The sequence below is a fragment of the Pseudonaja textilis genome, chromosome 2, assembly GCF_049901715.1.
Source record: "Pseudonaja textilis isolate UNSWEBS1 chromosome 2, rPseTex1.2, whole genome shotgun sequence".
Lineage (NCBI taxonomy): Eukaryota > Metazoa > Chordata > Lepidosauria > Squamata > Elapidae > Pseudonaja > Pseudonaja textilis.
The window spans coordinates 202548901-202567556 of NC_141991.1; the positions used below are offsets into that span (position 1 = coordinate 202548901).

Genomic DNA, 18656 nt, shown 5'->3' on the forward strand with positions numbered 1-18656 from the left:
AACCAAAATGATATGTATTGCATTTTTGAATATGCACCTCTCTTTTCTAGTAATAATTTTGGTGCCCAATGAAACTGATAGGCAGATACAGGAGATAAAAAAAGTTTTTCTGTATTTAGTATATACAGTAAATACGTAGTTTTAGGATTCACGGATGACAAGTTATACCAATGAACACAACCTAGTTGCCTCCAAAGATCATAATTCTTTCAGTAACTATCAGCCAAGATAATAAATAAATTTACAAATGTCAATAAAAGAAACCTATCAGTTGCATAGGGAATACCATACATACATACATACATACATACATACATACATACATACATACATACAGTGTGTGTGTGTTTATGTGTGTGTGTATACATATACATACATTTCGAGATAGAGAGGAAGGCAGGGAAGGAGATAGAGAGGAGGCACTAGGAATTATTTATTAAATTCTACATGAAACTTACAGAACACAGTAAGTTTTAATCCATGGTTTATTTTTCAAAACGTGCATCACATTACGATTCAAGGCAATGTGTGAATCAGACCAATACCTTTAAAGTCATATGACAAGTGGGCATTTTACATTTGCAGTATAGTTTCAATTCCAAAGTACTTCTAAAGAAAGTTTGTACTATGTGTTACACTGTTTCATTAACCAATGTTTTCCTCAATGTAAGGTTAAAGCCACCATCACTTGTTGATTTTATTTTGTTGTGCTGTAGGAGATTTTATAGACCATTGTTTAAGAGCAAATTAGAAAATTGGACCCAGATCACGTTTGTTGCATTTAGTTCCTTCTGAAATCATGGGAATTAAATTAAAGCAAGGTTGACTTATTTAATTGATCTTAATAGTAGTAACAATTTAATCAAAGAAATGCAAAAGAAAAAAGAAAGGATTGCACAATAAACTTTTGATAGCTGGATTTGGCTCATCAGATCAAAATGATGCAAGCTGCTACAGCAGCCATCACAATACCAGCTAGCAATACAAGGAGCAAGATAAGACAGTGTCTAGATCGTTTTCCTTCTCTCTCCTTCCTTTTCAACAAGGTATCGTATCCTGGAGTGTAAATATCTTCCATCCAGTACTGTAAATCATTTGGATTTTCCTACAAGAAAGTTAATTTGAGTTTTCTTATGCATAGACCATAACTGGATATAATTGAGCATACTTAGCAATAAATCATCTCTCTTTCTATACATATGGTAACTGGATTTAGCCATGGGCATAAAATTAGAATGTCTCCCTGCCTCAGATGGGGGCGGGTGGGTGAATAACCTTTTGGTATTTATATCCTACCCTGTTTGGATAATCTATGTTTAACTTTTCCATCCATGAACAATATTGCCTAGGTTGCAATGCTCTTAATGGTGACCCCTCTTTTTTTACATACACATTTCTTTTAATTTCTGTCTTCAGTAAATAGGTTAATGCAACTATTACACTGTTTTTGTTTAAAAAAGAGAATTTAAAAAAATCATACTGAATTGTGATGGCATTACTTTGAGGGGCTGGCTTCCACAGGGAGAAAGGGATCAACTGATATCACACGTACTTTGTATGCACATGCATTTCATGATACAACTGACATGGATGAAGAATTTGTATCTTTAGCACAATAATAACATCATAACTTGGTTATGTAATCATGCCTTCTACTGGATGCACATGGAGGGACGGGACTACACAAATGAAAGAAGAGCTGAAAAAATGCTGGAATTAATCAGACATGGATTGCTAACCCTGCGTTAGATGAACAAGTATATTTATCAGATGTACTGATGATATCATTTAATTGGTAATGAATCATCTGCAAACAAAGAACCAGCTCAGAGAGAACAAAGGACAATTCAATTCTATGCTATGTATATTCTCTTCTATTGGAATATTTTATCCATCCAAAAGAAGTACAGGACTGATATTCTATTAATTTCTTATTGATTTGCAAAACACTGAAACACTGAAACAATGAAACACCTAGTCTGAGCTTAGGTGCTCCCACATGAGTTATAACAATTAAAACAAAAGAATTAAATATATTGCAAGGGTTTCTTTCATTGCTTTTGCTTCATATAGAGAAGCTCCTTTTATAGAAGAAATTCTTCCTTTTTTCTTGTTTTTCCTTTTTAATGGTACAAGAAAACAAGATCTAAGGAAATTTAAAATCTTGGAAAAAAATACAAATTGTCTGGCTGATAAAGTCTCTTTCTTTTCCAAAGTTCAAAACATTTTAAGGAAGAAATAAAACACACTTTTCTTAGGAAAAAAATTCATAAGAACTTATTTGGTTTACTATTAATATTGTACCTAGGAAAATCATACAACTTCCTGCTTGATGACACCAGCATAGAATAAAGCCACATGTCCGTTGATCCATTTTGAAGAAATCTGGTGATTTGAATTGATTTCCATCATGATTTCAAAAATTGCATCAATTTTGGAAGCATTTGCAAAAACTGGGGGAAAGATTACACTATTGTTTCAATCTATTTTTCTCTCCACATTCCTACATACAAGCATTGCATTCTTAAAGCTGATCATTTTCACTAGCTTATAATGTGCGAGACAATAAAAGGGAAAATTATCACACAATGGTAGTCAAAAATATATTTAAGGACATAAAGCAGTATGTGTGGTTTCATTTCTATTTGTTTACATTTAATTAACATAACAATTAATAAATTGATATGATTTCTTTTTCCTTCTTCTGTTCAATCATGTCTGATTCTTGGAGTGCCTGCAGGTTTCCTGGCAAGGTTTTTCAGTAGTAGTTTATCATTTCCTCTGTTCAAGGTCACCCAGCTGGCTTTGTGCCTAAGGTGAGAATAGAATTTACAATCTCCCAGTTTCTAGCCTGATGCCTTAACCATTACATCAAACTGGCTCTAAATGTAAACAAATGGAAAATAATCACAAACACTGCTTTCTGCTCTTAAACACATACTTTAAGTATTGTTGTAAGTAAATACCAAATAAACTGTCAAGAAGTTAGCAGTAATGCTATATTTTTCAGGTTACTAATGATGAAGACCAGTGTCTTGTCAACATACTCTTACTTCCTGACATCTTACAAAGCCATGTGGAGAAATGCTATTTCCTTTGACAGATCCTTTGATGTGAAAGATAGGCCATCTTGTCTAACCTTTTGACCTCCAGAAGGACAAATGGATAGTATATCCTATTCCCAAGCCTATCATTTTGCTTTGCTCTTCTCTTTTATTCATTACTTTTATGCATAAAATTCCATATTATTGTTTCTGCAGTAGTGGGAATTGTACCTTTAGATAGTAAGGCAGGCTAGAGTTGGAATGCCTGTCATAATCTTGGATTGTCCATGATGGGTTATGTTTCCTTTTTTCCGAACAATCATTGGCAAGGGCCCCATCATAGAGGGGGTTGTTTTTGATAGTTGATTTCAAAGTGACAGGCGTAACATGCTTTCCAAGAGTTCTGTCAATCATTGCTGGGTGAAGCGGGGCCAGCTGCCAAACAGGCTGTTCGTGGATGTTTTTCTTTTCTCTCTAGAAAACACATACAATAAAAGAGGGCTATTATTCAGCTCCCTAAAGATCAACCTTATGCTCAGGATGTAGTCTGAGAGAAATTACTTCTGAGAAATGATCAGTCGGTGGCATTGAAAAGATATTGTTGCAAAAAAAAAATTACCACTGTTTTCTCCTTGTAATTGGGTCAAACAATTGGACAAATGTGAATGACTCTTTAATAAGAGGAAAGCTTTGTGTATGATAAAACAATCACTCAGGGTATTCAGATTAAAACTGGTAGGAAGACATGATGCAGAACAAATACTTTAAAGCACCAATTAGTAGCTATGTCTGAAGTAGATATTTTAAGAGGTGATCCACAAAGCATATTAGCAGGAACAGAGTTCCCATCATTTTACAATGCTCGTGCACAGTCATCCTCCAAGTGAACTCAGTATGGCTGCCCAAATGGTTTGAGGAACTTCCTAGATTCACCAATATTTATGCCATGCAGTTTGATACATAATATGCTATCAAGGATTTCCATATCTCCATGATGATGATGTATCTCTTAACTCACCTTTTTTTCTAAACAAAAACGCTTTAAGCACCATTCCGCAATAGATCCGGTCAAAGTCCCCAGGTGTTTTAGTAGCCCTTTCTGCAATTCTTTCTGTAGACCCTCACATCCCAAATGGAATACAGCCTAGGGAGATCTACTTTGCATCCCTGAGAGTGGCCCTATAAGGAGACTCAAGTGACAAGCAGCCAAATAATGGAATGCCAATGCATTTCTCCCAGATCAGTTTGGCTTTATTTCAGTGCCAAGTGAAGCAGATTGTATTAAACCTTTTACATCTCAATGATATAAAGGTGTATTTATAGTGGTCAAATCAGCAGAACTAGTCTCTATAGTTTTCTTGATAGCATTTTTGGAAATGGTTTGTTTCTTCTTAAGGTTAAGAGGGCTGGCCCAAAGTCACCCACTTGGCTTTTTTTAAAGGAAGGACTAGAACTCAGTCTCACAGATTCTAGTCTGATGGTCTAACCCAGGGGTCTCCAAGCTTGACAACTTGAAGACTTGTCCACAAGTCCACAAGTCTTAAAGCTGCCAAGTTTGGAGACCTCTGGTCTAAGCACTATACTAAATGGGCAATCTCAATATTTATTTGAATATTTATCTATTTATTAATAAAAATTTACAGTTGCACATCACAAAAAGCAGTATGTGCCCACCTGTGTCTTTGTGTATAATTTATAAATGTGTTCATAGGCAAATTTAACAGTAATCAGATAAATGGGGACTGGAGACTAAAACATACGAAGAATGGTTACAGGAACTTGGCTTGGCTAGTCTAGTAAAGATAAGGACATGATAGCTGTCTTCCAATATTTGAGGGGCTGCCACAGGGAGGAAGGGGTCAAGCTATTTTCTAAAGTGCCTGTAGGCCAGACAAGGAATAATGGATAGAAACTGAACAAGGAGAGATTTTACCTGGAAATAAGGAGAAACTTTCTGACAATGAGAACGATCAATCAATGGAACACCTTGTCCTCAGAAGTTGTGGGAGTGCCATCACTTGAGAATTTCAAGAAGAGATTGGACTGCCATTTCTCAGAAATGGTGTAGGGTCTCCCGCTTGGGCAGGGGGGTTGGACTAGATGACCTACAAGGTCCCTTTCAACTCTGATTATCTGTTATCTGTTAAATGATCAGACTTTTCTCATTTTCCTTTTTAGATTATATCCTGCTTTTTATCTAAAAGCTCTGGGTTCATAACACTCCCAGTTTCATTAATAATACTGACCTGCCTTGTTATTCATTTATTCATTCATTGGATTGGATTTGCCTTTTTTCAGGAACTCAAGACAGTGTACAAAGTGTTGTCTCCTTTTATTTCTTTGCCACATTAACAAACCCATGAGGCTGGTTGTGCTGACAAATAGTTTGACTGGCTGAGTCTGGACTGGATCTTGTGATTCCCTGTTCCTTGTTTCATCTCTTTTTAGAGGTACGGTCACCCATATATGGTGTGGTATTTCAAATACAGTTGCACCGTGTATGTGAATAAAGCCAATGCAATAAAACCATTTTGCCCAGTAAAACTAGGATGTTATCATTTGCTGGAGAACTTTGCCATTTTTTTTTTTATCTCAAACATCTGTATAGCATTTGTTCTGAGAAATCTTTAATTATTTTTACATGTTAAATGTGCATTGGAGTAATTTCAACTATGGTTCAGGGCCCGAGGTTATAAACAATAACTCTTTTGTTGGAATACTTACATTTAAATTGTGGGAAATTGATTTGTCCAAAACATTCAAAGATCTTTGGAAACTCTATAATTAAGAATAAACTTGTTCCAAACTAATCACTATATCTTAGTATAATATTAACAATGTTTTTGTATTATTAGATCTTCAACTTCTAAGTGCTATTTATTTAAGTATAATTGGATAGGATGAAATACTTGGGTACATTTGGTTTTGCACAGCACTTAAACAAAACTCAGCTAACTTTAGTATTATCTGTGGATTATTTTATTTTACTCTCTGAAAACTGGCAGAGTAAGATAAAAAAGTATTGGTAAAAACATTTTGGTTTAAAATGGAAGTTATTTAACAGATTGATAAATACTTTATTTCGACTTCTACAGAGAATAGACTAAACTTTTAGATGAAGAACAAATAAGCACACATGGATATATTAAGCTGAATGAAGTGTTTGTGACATCCTGATAACCTCACATATACAATTTATGTGAGGCACTGAGTTTTTAAAAGCAACTTTTTTTTTCAAAAACAAATTCATAGGCAGAAATCCTAGTTTACCATCAAGATTTAATGAACCCCAGGACCTGGATTCACATCCTTTTCTATACAAAACACACTGGAATCCTTAACCTCATTTGTCCTTAAATTAGCATATTGTTCATTTTTGATCATTTGTCCTACATATGTCATACAATACATCATGTTTAATACCAGAAGTTGCAATATTATTTTTATTTTTAATAGTAAAAAAAGATTTTAAAATAATTTAGGCTAAAATTCCAAGCTTATTTACTTTGAAGTAAATCCTGATGAAATCAGTGAACCCCATTACTGATATATATTTGAAGATAAAGTGGAGGTGGTGGAAGTACATTCAGATTTACAAGATACCCTAACTATAGTGGTTACAATAAAAGTAGTAGCCTAAATAGTTTTTTTTAATCTGGTCTATTTTATTGGGCTGATATTTATACAGTATAGGTGCTTAGTAGTGTTTTTTTCCATTTCTTTTTTTTAATGATTAGGGTAATACCTTTAATAGGCCAACTTAAGTTCATGAACAATAAGCAAACGTTCAAGAGCTCTTCATCAAACACAATATTATGAAAAGTAGATGGGAGGTATTATGATAGGAAAAATAGACAAAAAAGAAATAACTAACTCTGCATCTTGAGATAAAACATAGCAACAAATTACTATTACAATATTAGGCATTATGGGATACTGAAATATTCAGACTGTAGGTAGGATTGCTGGAATAAAAACAAGCAAACAAATAACTCTATATTCTTTTGTATTCAAGATTTCATTATAAAGTAACATCCAGCTATTTGTTTAGGTCTTTAAAAAACTCGGCTTAAGTCAAAAGAATAGAAGCTGTAGCTCTGCTGTTGGATAAGATCCATGAAATATGGCAAGTAAAGACAAGATCCCAACATACTTAAATGGAAAGTATCACTTCATATGTGTACTTGAGGATTTTTCATTATAAGAAAATGTTTAAGTTGTTTTTGATGGCCCTTAGTACATAACAAGAAATCTTTTGTTCATCTGATTTATGTACAGGATTCAGTAGTGAGCCAAGTATTAAAATAACAAAAGATCACAATAGTGATCACACAATTCAAGTGAGACAGCTAAACAATACCATCACAAAACTCTATGCTTTGGCCCAACCTTCTTCCCTATCATTTTACCACTACTTATTTAAAATACTTCTTCACCCAAAATAACAACCCTGTCAGGGTGAAAATGGGGGGTGGTGGTGAAGAGTTTATTATTATTTTGTAGCAACTGAGGAGCAGAACACTTCCTCACTTTTAGCTGTTTCCCTTAGATCAAATATAAACTGTTGTGTAACACTATTGCCTTGCATATATTCTCTTACTGAACTCTTGTCAAAAGCACAAAAGCAATGCTGAGAAAAAGAAAGGTACGCAATAATTGCCAAAAGTTTGGAAACTCTGCTTGTCTGACTACAGTGCCTCATTATGTCAAATTAGAACCAAGTCTGGAACTTACCTACTTACCTGTGAATAGACTCGATTGTGCCACTTCTGTTCTTCAGGAAAAGGTTCTGCTGGAAAATTTGCCAACCAGGTTTGTAAAAAGGCTGATGTTTTTGCTAAGGACTTCACTTCTAGCTGAAGGAATTTATCAGGGCTGTTGTTATTCGGCAATGCAGAGAAATCCATCTTTCTCCCTTACCTTTTAGCGTAACCTCTTCTCAGCAGCTAATTTTGCTTTCAATAATTAATTAAGTGAAACAAAGATAGGGCGTTTCTGGTACTTGAAATTGTAACTGGCCTTCTTGGATGCCAAGCATTTTGTAATGCCTGCACAAATTGCAAGGAAAGCTATAAAGGGGCCTGTCAAATGTGGTTATTAGTACCTGTGTGCATGATTTGAATCTATGGCAATAGTACCCTTATGTAGCATTTTAGGATTTAAAAATGTAAGAAAACTCAACTCAGCCAATTTAAGCAGGAAAGATGAATTTTCTGTACCAAGCAGGAGAGAACACTTTGATTTGCAGCATGATTTTGATGTAATCCAGATTGCAAACTGACATGGCATATGACCTTTTATAAGATGGAAGCTAAATAACTCTTAAAAGAGTGTTTCTTATTAGAACTAATATGGCTTTGGGAGAGGAGGACGAATCATAGACAAATGCACTGCACCATCTAATTAAATGCAACAACACATTGCCAGATTCTACTGGAAAAAAAGTTTTAACATTTATATGATTAAGTTACGTAACAGGCATTTGGTGATCTTTTTCATGTTGCTTTCAACATATGCTTAAAGATGGTCAGTCACCTTTCCTTTTCCATGATTTTTCTAAGCATCACACTGTTCTGATCACTGACTTGCAACATAAGACAGCTGCAGTGAGAACACAAAATAGATTAATTTTTTATATTTATATTCCTTATTTTAGGTTTTTCTTTTACATGGAGTTAACTTTTGTGTGGCTAACTGCTTTTTCATAATCAGGAGCAGAATTAAAATAATTCCACACAATATAAGATAGCCTAATGCTGTCTGTTTCTTCCCAGACAAAAGCACATACAGTAAACTCCATTCAGTAGTCAGCAAAGTTATAGGCTTATTCATGCATAATTTGTTTAAACCTGCTTTTATGTTATGAGTATGAATGTCCTGAATATTCCTTCTAGTGGTTGTGAAGGCTTAGTTGCTGAGTTCTTCTTGAAGCTAGAACAACTCTTCATTAGAATTTAATAAACAAACAAACAAATGGTTGATCTGGCCCCAAAAGGAAACCAGTAATTAATGCTTCCCCTTGGTAGAGATTAAAACAAAAGTTTGTCTTGGGAGTTGTGGGGATGATATGATGATCTAAGGCCCACTCCCTTCTCTCATGGGTCATCTTGCACGCATATAAAAATACCCATTATTTTGATATCATTGGCACTTTCTCACATTAGAAAAATAAATAAATAATGACATAAGTTGTAGCTACCTGAGAGACACTTATCTCTAGTTACACTACTGATTTATTTGGTTAAACATTGCTATTTACAAAGACCCTGGAAATACAACATCTCTGTTGCAGTACCTGGCCTATAGAACAAGCTTCCCTCTGAACTCCAGGTAGCTTCCAACCTGCTGCTGTTTTGGAGGGCTTTGAAGACTTGGCTCTTTGTTTATGGCTTTGGTTAGGATAGGTGGAGCCTCTTTCAAGGTTGCTATGATGTTTTGTAGTATGTTTGTTTGTAAACCACTCAAGAGTCTGGAATTGAGTAGTATAATACATAAACAAATAAAATATTTAGACATTCAAGTTTTATAGGACAGGAGACAAACGTAGCTTAGGATAGGTTTTCCTTGCAGCAGCATCTATAGTCCTTTCATTACCTGCACCAACCATGGTACCAACATGTCTCTGACATTTTTCTGCCACGCAATGTCTTCATTTCATCCCATGTCATGAACAAGAAAGAATCAAGACAACTTTAACTACATTCACAATACACAATATTATTCTCTCATGTGGGTTGGTTTCCAAACATTTGGTCACTGACATCACCTAAATTCCACTGAAGATGTTGCCTAGCCTGGTAACGAAATGTTAAAAAACTAACCCACAAGCTTGGAGAATGAACCTCCACCCTCATCCTTCACCCAGGCTACAGATATTCACCACTATCGCAAATATTTTCTCTACTAAGCTGACAGCATTCAATAATAACTATAGTGTAAATAAAATTTGCTAGATTTTGGCCATCTAATATATTAGAATTGAAGTCAGGAGATGGGCTTAATGAATTTATTACCAAATTCTGACTGATGTGAGCATGCAAACTTTTTGCCTCTGGTCCCCAGGCAGTGTTGCAGCTACCATCCTGATATTGTTTTCCTAGAACCATATATAACAGTGAATGAAACATGAAGACAATTACTTGGGAGTAGGGTACCTGAAACAAAAGTGAAATTGTGTAATAGCCTGAAGCAGTACAATGTTGAAATGATGGGACCAACCTCTTATTCCAAAATGAACCCCTGAACAGAACAACATGGAGGAATCTAGCAGTTGCCATATGTTACCTATATGAAATGATATATGCAATGATACATTTTAAAGAATACTGGGCCATGTAACTCAGCTCTTTTCATGACTTGGATACGTTTATGTTTGTTTTATTCAATTTGAATAAAATTATTCAAAATGGGGTGCAGGAAGAAGGGAAAGAATCTAAAGATATCAAAATCCTACTACCAAATTTGCCAGATTTTTATGGGTAGTGTTGTGATTGGGAGAGTCTTATTTTCCTGTCAGCTGGTGACATGATTAAGGAGAAAAGCATAGCAGGAAGAATCAATCATTGTTTTGTGTATCAGGTTCTGTACACTCATAACCAAGACAGAATTACTGATGAGAGATGCAGATATACGAAGGGTATTTATCAGCAATGGAGGCACATATTTCATGCTGCTTAGTTTTCAGTTCATCTAAATATCAGTGGATAGCACTTTAATACAATAATAGAGAAAAATCTTACATACACATGGCTGGAAAGTAAAATTATCTATAGTTCTTCAATCATTATTTCAGGTCAATTCTGGAATTAATTTTGTGTCTGAATCACTAATATAACTCAAAATTATGCAGCTTCTGCTGTTCAGTGTCTGCTTTGTTTTCTCCCTGTCCTGATTTTATTATGAACAGAAAACAGATGTTAAGGAATAAGAAATGGTATATAAATGGAATTTATAAATATATATATATATATTTATACATCTCTATATTTATTGAAAATATAAAAATCAAGTGATTGATGTACAAAATTTCATAAGGAAAGTGTTATCTTCACATTTCACAAAATTGTAAAAGTGTATTTTTAATAACTTTTCAATGAAGCAATTTATCATGGAAGTATTTTCTAAGCTTTTTTTTAAACCTGAAAATGTAGCCCAATTCATCTTAAGCATTAGGTTTCTTCCACTGGTAAAAGAAATTTCCAAGAAATTACATGTGAACATTGCAGGTTAGCCACCGGCCTTTTGCTTGGTATACTTAAAAGCAAATGACATGTTAAAACAGCACAGACTTCTTTCAAAAGTTGTTCCAAGGTTTAGAAAGGTGTTTCTCTACTTTACATAAAGGAGTGCAACAGAGATTCAGTGTAAATGTTTACAGTGTTTAACTGCTTCAATACTTGTGTTCAAGTATATGTTCACATGATTAAATTGCCTACTTTGCCATGTTTGTCTAATTCTGATATAAAAATTTATAAATTACAGTAGATAATTTTCTGTAGAATATTTTGAAGGACACACAGAGCTCTTACCAACTTAAGATGTTCCAACAATCTCCAGAGTGCATTCAAACAGAAAATATACAAAATGATACAGAGGGTTGATGAAAATTACCCACAACTTCCTAGAATTCATTCTTGTGATTATTTTGGTGGAGCAAAGATGAAAATGTAGTGTAGGAAACTGACTATATTCATGGATGCTCTGAGTCAAGTGTTACATTTGCTACATAAATACATTTCCAAGAACAGTTCATGTTATATATGGCCCTTTATAAAGTATGAATGGAGTTCCAAAACCTGTTGCAAAACTTCTGGAGTCAATCTGACTCTGAGCACCAAAATATAAACAAAATAAAAATAAAGATGACTTCATTTCCATATACAGTACAGAAAAACTATTCATCTAAATAGAAAATATACTCACGGTAGTATGATAGTTTATTATCCAATACAGTAAGCAATTTAGTAGGCCTTTAATTAAGTGCCTTTAATTTCAAGTGAACAAGACTAGCAAAAATTATCTATTTGTAGTACTGCACTACTTATTTCTCTTTTGAATAATAAGGATGCCAAAATAGTTGCTTACCTTATTGAATATAAACATTTAAAATAGTATTTTTTAGAAAAAGTCTCATAAATGTATCCAAAATAATTCATATAAAATTTAATTATGGAAACTCTGATCATAAAATCCAAACAAAAGCTATTTAACCTTTTTCTTTTTAAAAAAATGTCTTCGCGGGCAAAAATAAATTACTTTGATTAAATTATATGTAATCTGATATATTTGGTTTGAAGAAGTGTGTGTGAATTTATAAATAATGTGATTGTGAAAAGCCGAGAGCCCACGAGCCTGCCTGCTACGGGTCAACTCCTCTGCTGCATCTTCTGTGCATAAAAGTCCCTGCATGTTTCACAGCAACGCTGATACCATCTCATGTCCTGACACAGGTTCTTCTCTCGTATCACTCTGCAATATACAGTCCATTGGTCTCCAAGACACTTGAACGTTAGGGCAGCTGTGAAATAAAACAAAATCACAGGCATCGCTTTGGCTGCATATTACATAGGCATATTTGGTTGGTTTCAACATTTGAAACTTTAAGAGACCATTCTGAGCATTTTCAGAAAATAGCTGTTATGGTAAGCAAGTATAATTACAAAAACACATTTAAATCAATAAAATCAATTAAATAAAATAGATAAGGATGTGTCCATAACATCCTTCTCTCTGATGTTTTAGCTCCCTTGTTTTTCTGGGAAGGTGGGCGCAGTTCTAAAAACAACATTAGGTTGTAGCTATTTTTTTATTGTCCAATAATGTCTGGTCTCACAATTGGGTTTGGAAATTATTGCTTCATTTCATAGCATGTAAGTTCCCAAGAGATCAGTCAAATGAAAAAAATGTAGCTCCTACAAGCTGGACAAAAACCTGGCACATATTTAAAGTTTTTAAATGTACTTGATAACATGTTATGAAACAACAAGCTAAGAATGAAATACAGCTAAAATATAAAAAAAACATTTTTCAAAATGTAGAAACAAAGGCAAAATTTCTAAGCAAATTATTAGGGTTCAGTATCACTTAACACAGGGGTGGGATTCTACTGGTTCGGACTGGTTCGGGCGAATCCCTTGTTCCAATGATCAGCTGGCTCCAAACCAGTTTGCTGCAACGAGCATGTGGGCCCACCCGCCTGTCCTTGCTCTTTCCTGTGCTTTTCCTCCCTTTGTTTAGAGGACAGCTGATTCGTGTGGCACAGCAGTTTGCCGCTCCTCAGCTTTTTGAGTCACAGAGGCTGCAGTTGAAGGTAAATATGGGCTTTTTAATAATGCGGAGCATGGTGCACAATCACTACACCGGTTGTTATACCGGTGAAATCCCACCCCTGACTTAACACCATCTAGAGTAGCTTCTAGATATTTGCTGCAATAAACAAATGTCCATTCTTGAGAATTGTCTTTTAGAGTTTTTGTATATTATCCACCATCTAAGGAACCATAATGATAGTGGTTTCACCATAAGATTGGCAAAGAAGAATTGGATAGTGGTATATATTTCTTTCCCTTGGGTGCATAGTACACAGAAATTACATTTCCATGTAATTGTTGAGCACGTAATACAAAATTAAGCAAGGATTTATGTTAGTCAGTAAAAAGGTTATACTCTCTTTTATCTTGTCTTTGGCATGAGACATATGTATAGCGTATGATGAATAGTTCTTATTTTCAACTAAAAACCTCATTACAGTCTAATTGCCACCTGGTATAAATAAATATTCCTTAACTTTGGGATATTCTCATGTTATAGTCTTTACTATTCTTGAATATTTGTATTGCTATGCTCTTGTTTTCTCATACTGCCCTGAAATAAGCCTTAGGTACTCATACTTACTATATGTGGTTTTGCTTCTGAATCCAAAAGTACCTATCACCTAACCCTATAGGACTAGGGAGACAGCGATACAGGAGCCCCTTAAATCTAGACTGTTATAAGGATGATTTAGTATATGGTACATATAGTATAGTTTTCAAATAGTTCACATATAGTACATTTATGACAGAGAAACTATATTGTAGATCAATATAGTCAGATGCGTTATCTGCAATATAGACTTTATGTTGCTTTCACATTTGAGGTTAAAAGAATCTAGAATGTTGATCTTAAGAGCCAGATGAACATAAGTTGAAAATGGCAGAACAAGACCAGAATAGTCATTTTCATATGACATTTGTAGTCACTTACCCAATCTAGGTGATGTAATTGTGTTCACGTTAATTTTTTCATTGCAGGGCTGCAGGTGGCAAGGTCTGTAGGCTGCAGGCTTTTCAGAGGAGAAACATTCACTGCCATGCCTTCCTGTGATCTTGTGCATGCACTGGATGACTCGTGATTGCATTCCTTTTCCACAGGTGATAGAACACTTTAAAGAATATGAGACACGCATGTAACCAAAAATGCTTTTTTTTTGTTTGCCCCCAAAACTAAATCTACATCAACCTGAGTATAAAGAAAGTAAGTAAATTCTTAAAAACAGATTAAAAAAAAATCAGAAAAATAATATGATCTCTATTACGTTTGGCAGAGTATCTTGGTTGCTATTCTATCATGGATGGAACAAGTAAGAATAAAGTGGAATGTTGAACATCTAAGCTGAAGTTATGGTTTAACAATTCAAGAAAGGAATGATCCTATTTTATCTCTTTGGAAGTCATGGAGTATTTCCCCAAACACAATTTTTTGTAAGGGTGTACATATCAATTCACTTTTTTCTTTGGTGACAGAAGTACAGATTCTGGAAGAGCACCCACAGAATTGCAATTGGCATTTATTTGCTCAGTTGTAAGTAACTTCAATATCAAAATAATTTTTGCAGTGCCAAAATCTTATTTGCTATCAAGGAAGAAGGACTGATCCTACTCTTAAAGATTTAAAGAAGAACAATTGAATGTTGGGAAAGCAAGATTTAATGGGACAAAATCTTACTAAATCCAGTATGAATTTAGAGATTATGGTGTCAACTCGACAGTACAATCATATGCATAATACCATATGATCCAGATATAAAATAATCAATTACACAAACAGACTAATTTCAATTCTTTTATGAAGAACTGTAGAACTACTGTCAGCCACTCTAGTCCATACAATATAGTGGCAATCTGCAGGTTTTGTATATACAGAATCCTCAGGAGACTTCTGTGTAGCTTTTCATCAATTTTCTGGTAAATATCAAGCCTTTTAAGTTGGTGTCAATTGCAAGAAGAGTTGCCAAGAATTTGGTATAAAGAAGAACATTTTTATAATGCGTAAATTTATCTTGTGCCCAAACATAGCTTTCTTTAAAGTACATTTAAAGTAGGTATCACAATGTGATTTCATTAAATAATTTCAAATTCAGTTTGTCATCAGAATACTGTCACATGTAAAAGCTATGTACCTCATAATATGAACTGCTTTTAACTGCTCTTGATTAGCAAATAAAATTATATAGAACTATTTTCCAGTTCAGATACGGTTACCTTATCTGAACTGGAAAATGGTTCAGCCAGGGTTACTCTATCATCTTTTAATGACCCCATAATCTCTTGCGGGATAGAGTCTGGGCAACTGAATGGAGCTGAATGATTACTGGCTGGATGCCCTTCCTGTTGCCAATGCAGAGTTATATTCAGCAGATATATTCTCATCGTGTCCAGAGAGAGAAATAGCTGCCTCTACCTAGGATCAAACTCACAGCCTCCTGATTGTGAGGTGAAAGCTCCACCTCTAGATCAGAAGCTTAAAAGTTATATATTATTGATACGTCTTAAACATAAACAAAAAAAGAACCTGCTTTTTACTGCCGAAGAGATTTTAAAAGCACATTTAGTTTGTTCAGGCTTCTAAAACTTACTAAGCAGGATATTCAGGATATTATTCACTAGGGAGAAGGATTTTTCTACATTAAATGAATGCATAATACATATGAATTGTTAACACTGTTTCTTTCTTCCAACAGGAAACTAACAATCCTCACTCTCACCTAGTGTATGCCACATGCTCTTTCTGAATCATCATTTTCCCAATTTTGTAGAAGGGCTTTTGATAAGTATTTAAATTTTCAAGTCCACAACTTGGAAATTTAACTAAAACTTTTTCATTTTTCAAAGTAAGAAATACTATTCTACATATAATTTAATATTTATTTTGCAAAAGGAAAATAAATGCATCAGAGGCAATAATGAAAATCTAATTTTTATATGGAAGAAGCTGCTTTTATAGTTGTTTCCCAATTGACGTGAACAGCATTTATTAATAAGATTTTCTGTAAGACTGGAAAGAAGTCTACACTAATTACATACAATGATTTCCACTTAGATCATTATGCCAGAATACAATTACTACCTTCAGTCACTGTCTTTTTTTTTAAAATCACAGAATACTTTTTAAAATGAAATACATGCAATATTGGCTAGCCTTTAGAGAGCCTGGGATACACACCAGGACTTGAAACCTATTATAGAACCAGATGTACTTATACAGCTATAAAATATTACTAAATATAAATGCTGTTCCAAAATGACCTTTGGATATTTGGAGCCTATTCGAGGGCTTTGAATCTAGAAACCATTTTCTAATATTCCGGGATAGCAAGAGCACTGCTGAAATTACCTTTTTTAAATCTTTTGCAATTGTGTCCAGAACAACTGCAATTTTTTTTTTAGAACTTAACAATAAAACGACCGTGGTTGTTTTCTTTTTGTGTTTTGCAATGTGCCGTGAAATGAACTTGAGGTTGAGTTATATGCCTGTGCCATACAAGTAGTCCTCATTTAGTGACTGCCTCATTTAACGATCATTTAACAGTGATGAAAAAGTAACTTTGAGATCAATCCCTGCATCTGCCACCTTCACAGGTTTGTAAAGCAGTGAAATAAGATCATAAACACAGATGTGGTTTCATTTAGCCACAGATTTACTTAACGACCTAGTTGCTAGTCCAAATTGTAGCAGCTGAAGAAGGTATCTGTATCTTAAAGAATTAACAATTAGATCTCAGAGAAGAGCTATATAATTGTCATTCTACTCAATTAAAATCATAGGGACTGGTAAATTTTCTGTCAGCAGTGACAGAGAACAGGGAGTACAGTTTTTAGTCTTGTGCCACTTAGAATTGCTTTAAAGCAGGGGTGTCAAACTTGATTTCATTGAGGGCCGCATCAGGGTTGTGTTTAACCTCAGGGGCCTGGGATGGCCATGGCTGTGGCTGTGGCCAGCTTCATGTCACTTGTGCCAGGGGTGCCTGTGGAAGCCTGAGTTCTCTGCCAGAGAAAATGGGCTCCTGAGCTCCATTTTTGGCTGGGACAGCCTCCTGCAACCATCCGCTAGTCACAATGGAGCTCGGGAGGACTGCAAGTTCCATTATCTCTGGCAGAGCCACCGCAGGACAATCCTCTGCTGTTTCCAGGGTGGTCCCGCAGGCCAGATCTAAGCACCCTGAGTTTGACACCCCTGCTTTATAGATTCTCCATGATTCCACCACATATTTTGAGTATGTAAGACTCATATTGTTTTATGTTCTAAGCGCTGTTGTTTCCCCATCTGAACACACAAAGTTTAACTTATTTCTTTAGTAATTTTTTTCTCCAAATTCTGGCAACATAAAATATTATTCCCTGTAATGTTTTGCCACACTGAATTTTTAAGCACACAAATGTATTAATGGATAAGGAACCTATTTGGGTAGGTATTTTTAAAAGGACCACTCAATATCTTTTCTAATTCTTAATTGTGATTCTATGATTGCCCTGACCTGGTCAATTGAAATCACAGACACACAAGGAAGTTTTGTATCTATACTAACAAGTTTTCAAGCAGAACTCTAACAGTAAAAGGTATGAACAAACAAATTGGCAACAAATGAGTTGAAAAACACAATGGTGAGTTAAACAGAAAGTTGACATCAAGAGCAAATAGTAAAACATCAATCTGTTGTAGGCCTATGCAAATCCTTTGGAAAATGTGCTTCGCATGTTGGGTCCCTGAAGCAGCTACACAAGGTTAGAAAAAGACGCAGCTCATTTAACTATTTGAAAAAAGCTAATTTAAAAATTCTTCCATGTTTTCAAACATCTCTACTGAAGGACATTCATCACTCTAGTATATACAGTACATTTTAAATTGTTTCCATGGCCAAAATAGAATACATCAGTATTATAATCTTATGTTTTTTTCTCATTTTTCATTATTCAGGCTTTCTCCACTAAAAATTGATTGCACAATATTTGGCAAAGTCTAGTACTAACAATTTCATAAAACATATTGTACCTTTGACCAATCTCCCATTCTCCAGATGTAACACTTCGAATAATCTTCACAATCTTCTGATTCTCTGGGTCTTGTGGACAAAATACATTTCTTCCGAGGGTTGGTGCACCTTACGGTCCGATGCCGTATGCCTTTGCCACATTTTACAGAGCACTGTAGGAAGACAGAAACACGATCCAGTGCTTACATCAGCATCTCCAACCTGTTGGAACTCCAGCTCCCATAATTTTCACATATATCACCCCAAACCAGCACTACACTGCTGATACACAGCTCTGATTTCTATCTTGTTTTTAGCATTTA

The 18656-nt window shown here is 34.8% G+C and overlaps 2 protein-coding genes across 2 annotated transcripts in view; both read right to left on the reverse strand.

Moving 5' to 3' along the window:
* Positions 1-797: 797 nt before the first annotated feature.
* On the reverse strand, positions 798-8048 carry MINAR2 (membrane integral NOTCH2 associated receptor 2). The gene is made up of 3 exons (XM_026703717.2): positions 7787-8048; positions 3276-3518; positions 798-1105 (listed from the first exon to the last, which is right to left on the reverse strand). Exons 1-3 carry the CDS (start codon positions 7949-7951, stop codon positions 929-931), a joined length of 585 nt encoding a protein of 194 aa, XP_026559502.1. The 5' UTR covers positions 7952-8048; the 3' UTR covers positions 798-928.
* A 2615-nt stretch (positions 8049-10663) lies between these two features.
* ADAMTS19 (ADAM metallopeptidase with thrombospondin type 1 motif 19) overlaps positions 10664-18656 on the reverse strand; it is a 94693-nt gene continuing 86700 nt past the window's right edge. The window contains exons 21-23 of the mRNA XM_026703952.2: positions 18354-18506; positions 14289-14466; positions 10664-12561 (exon numbers count right to left, since the gene is read on the reverse strand). Coding sequence (XP_026559737.2) covers positions 12410-12561; positions 14289-14466; positions 18354-18506 — 483 coding nt within the window. The 3' untranslated portion in view covers positions 10664-12409. The remainder of the gene's footprint in view (positions 12562-14288; positions 14467-18353; positions 18507-18656) is intronic.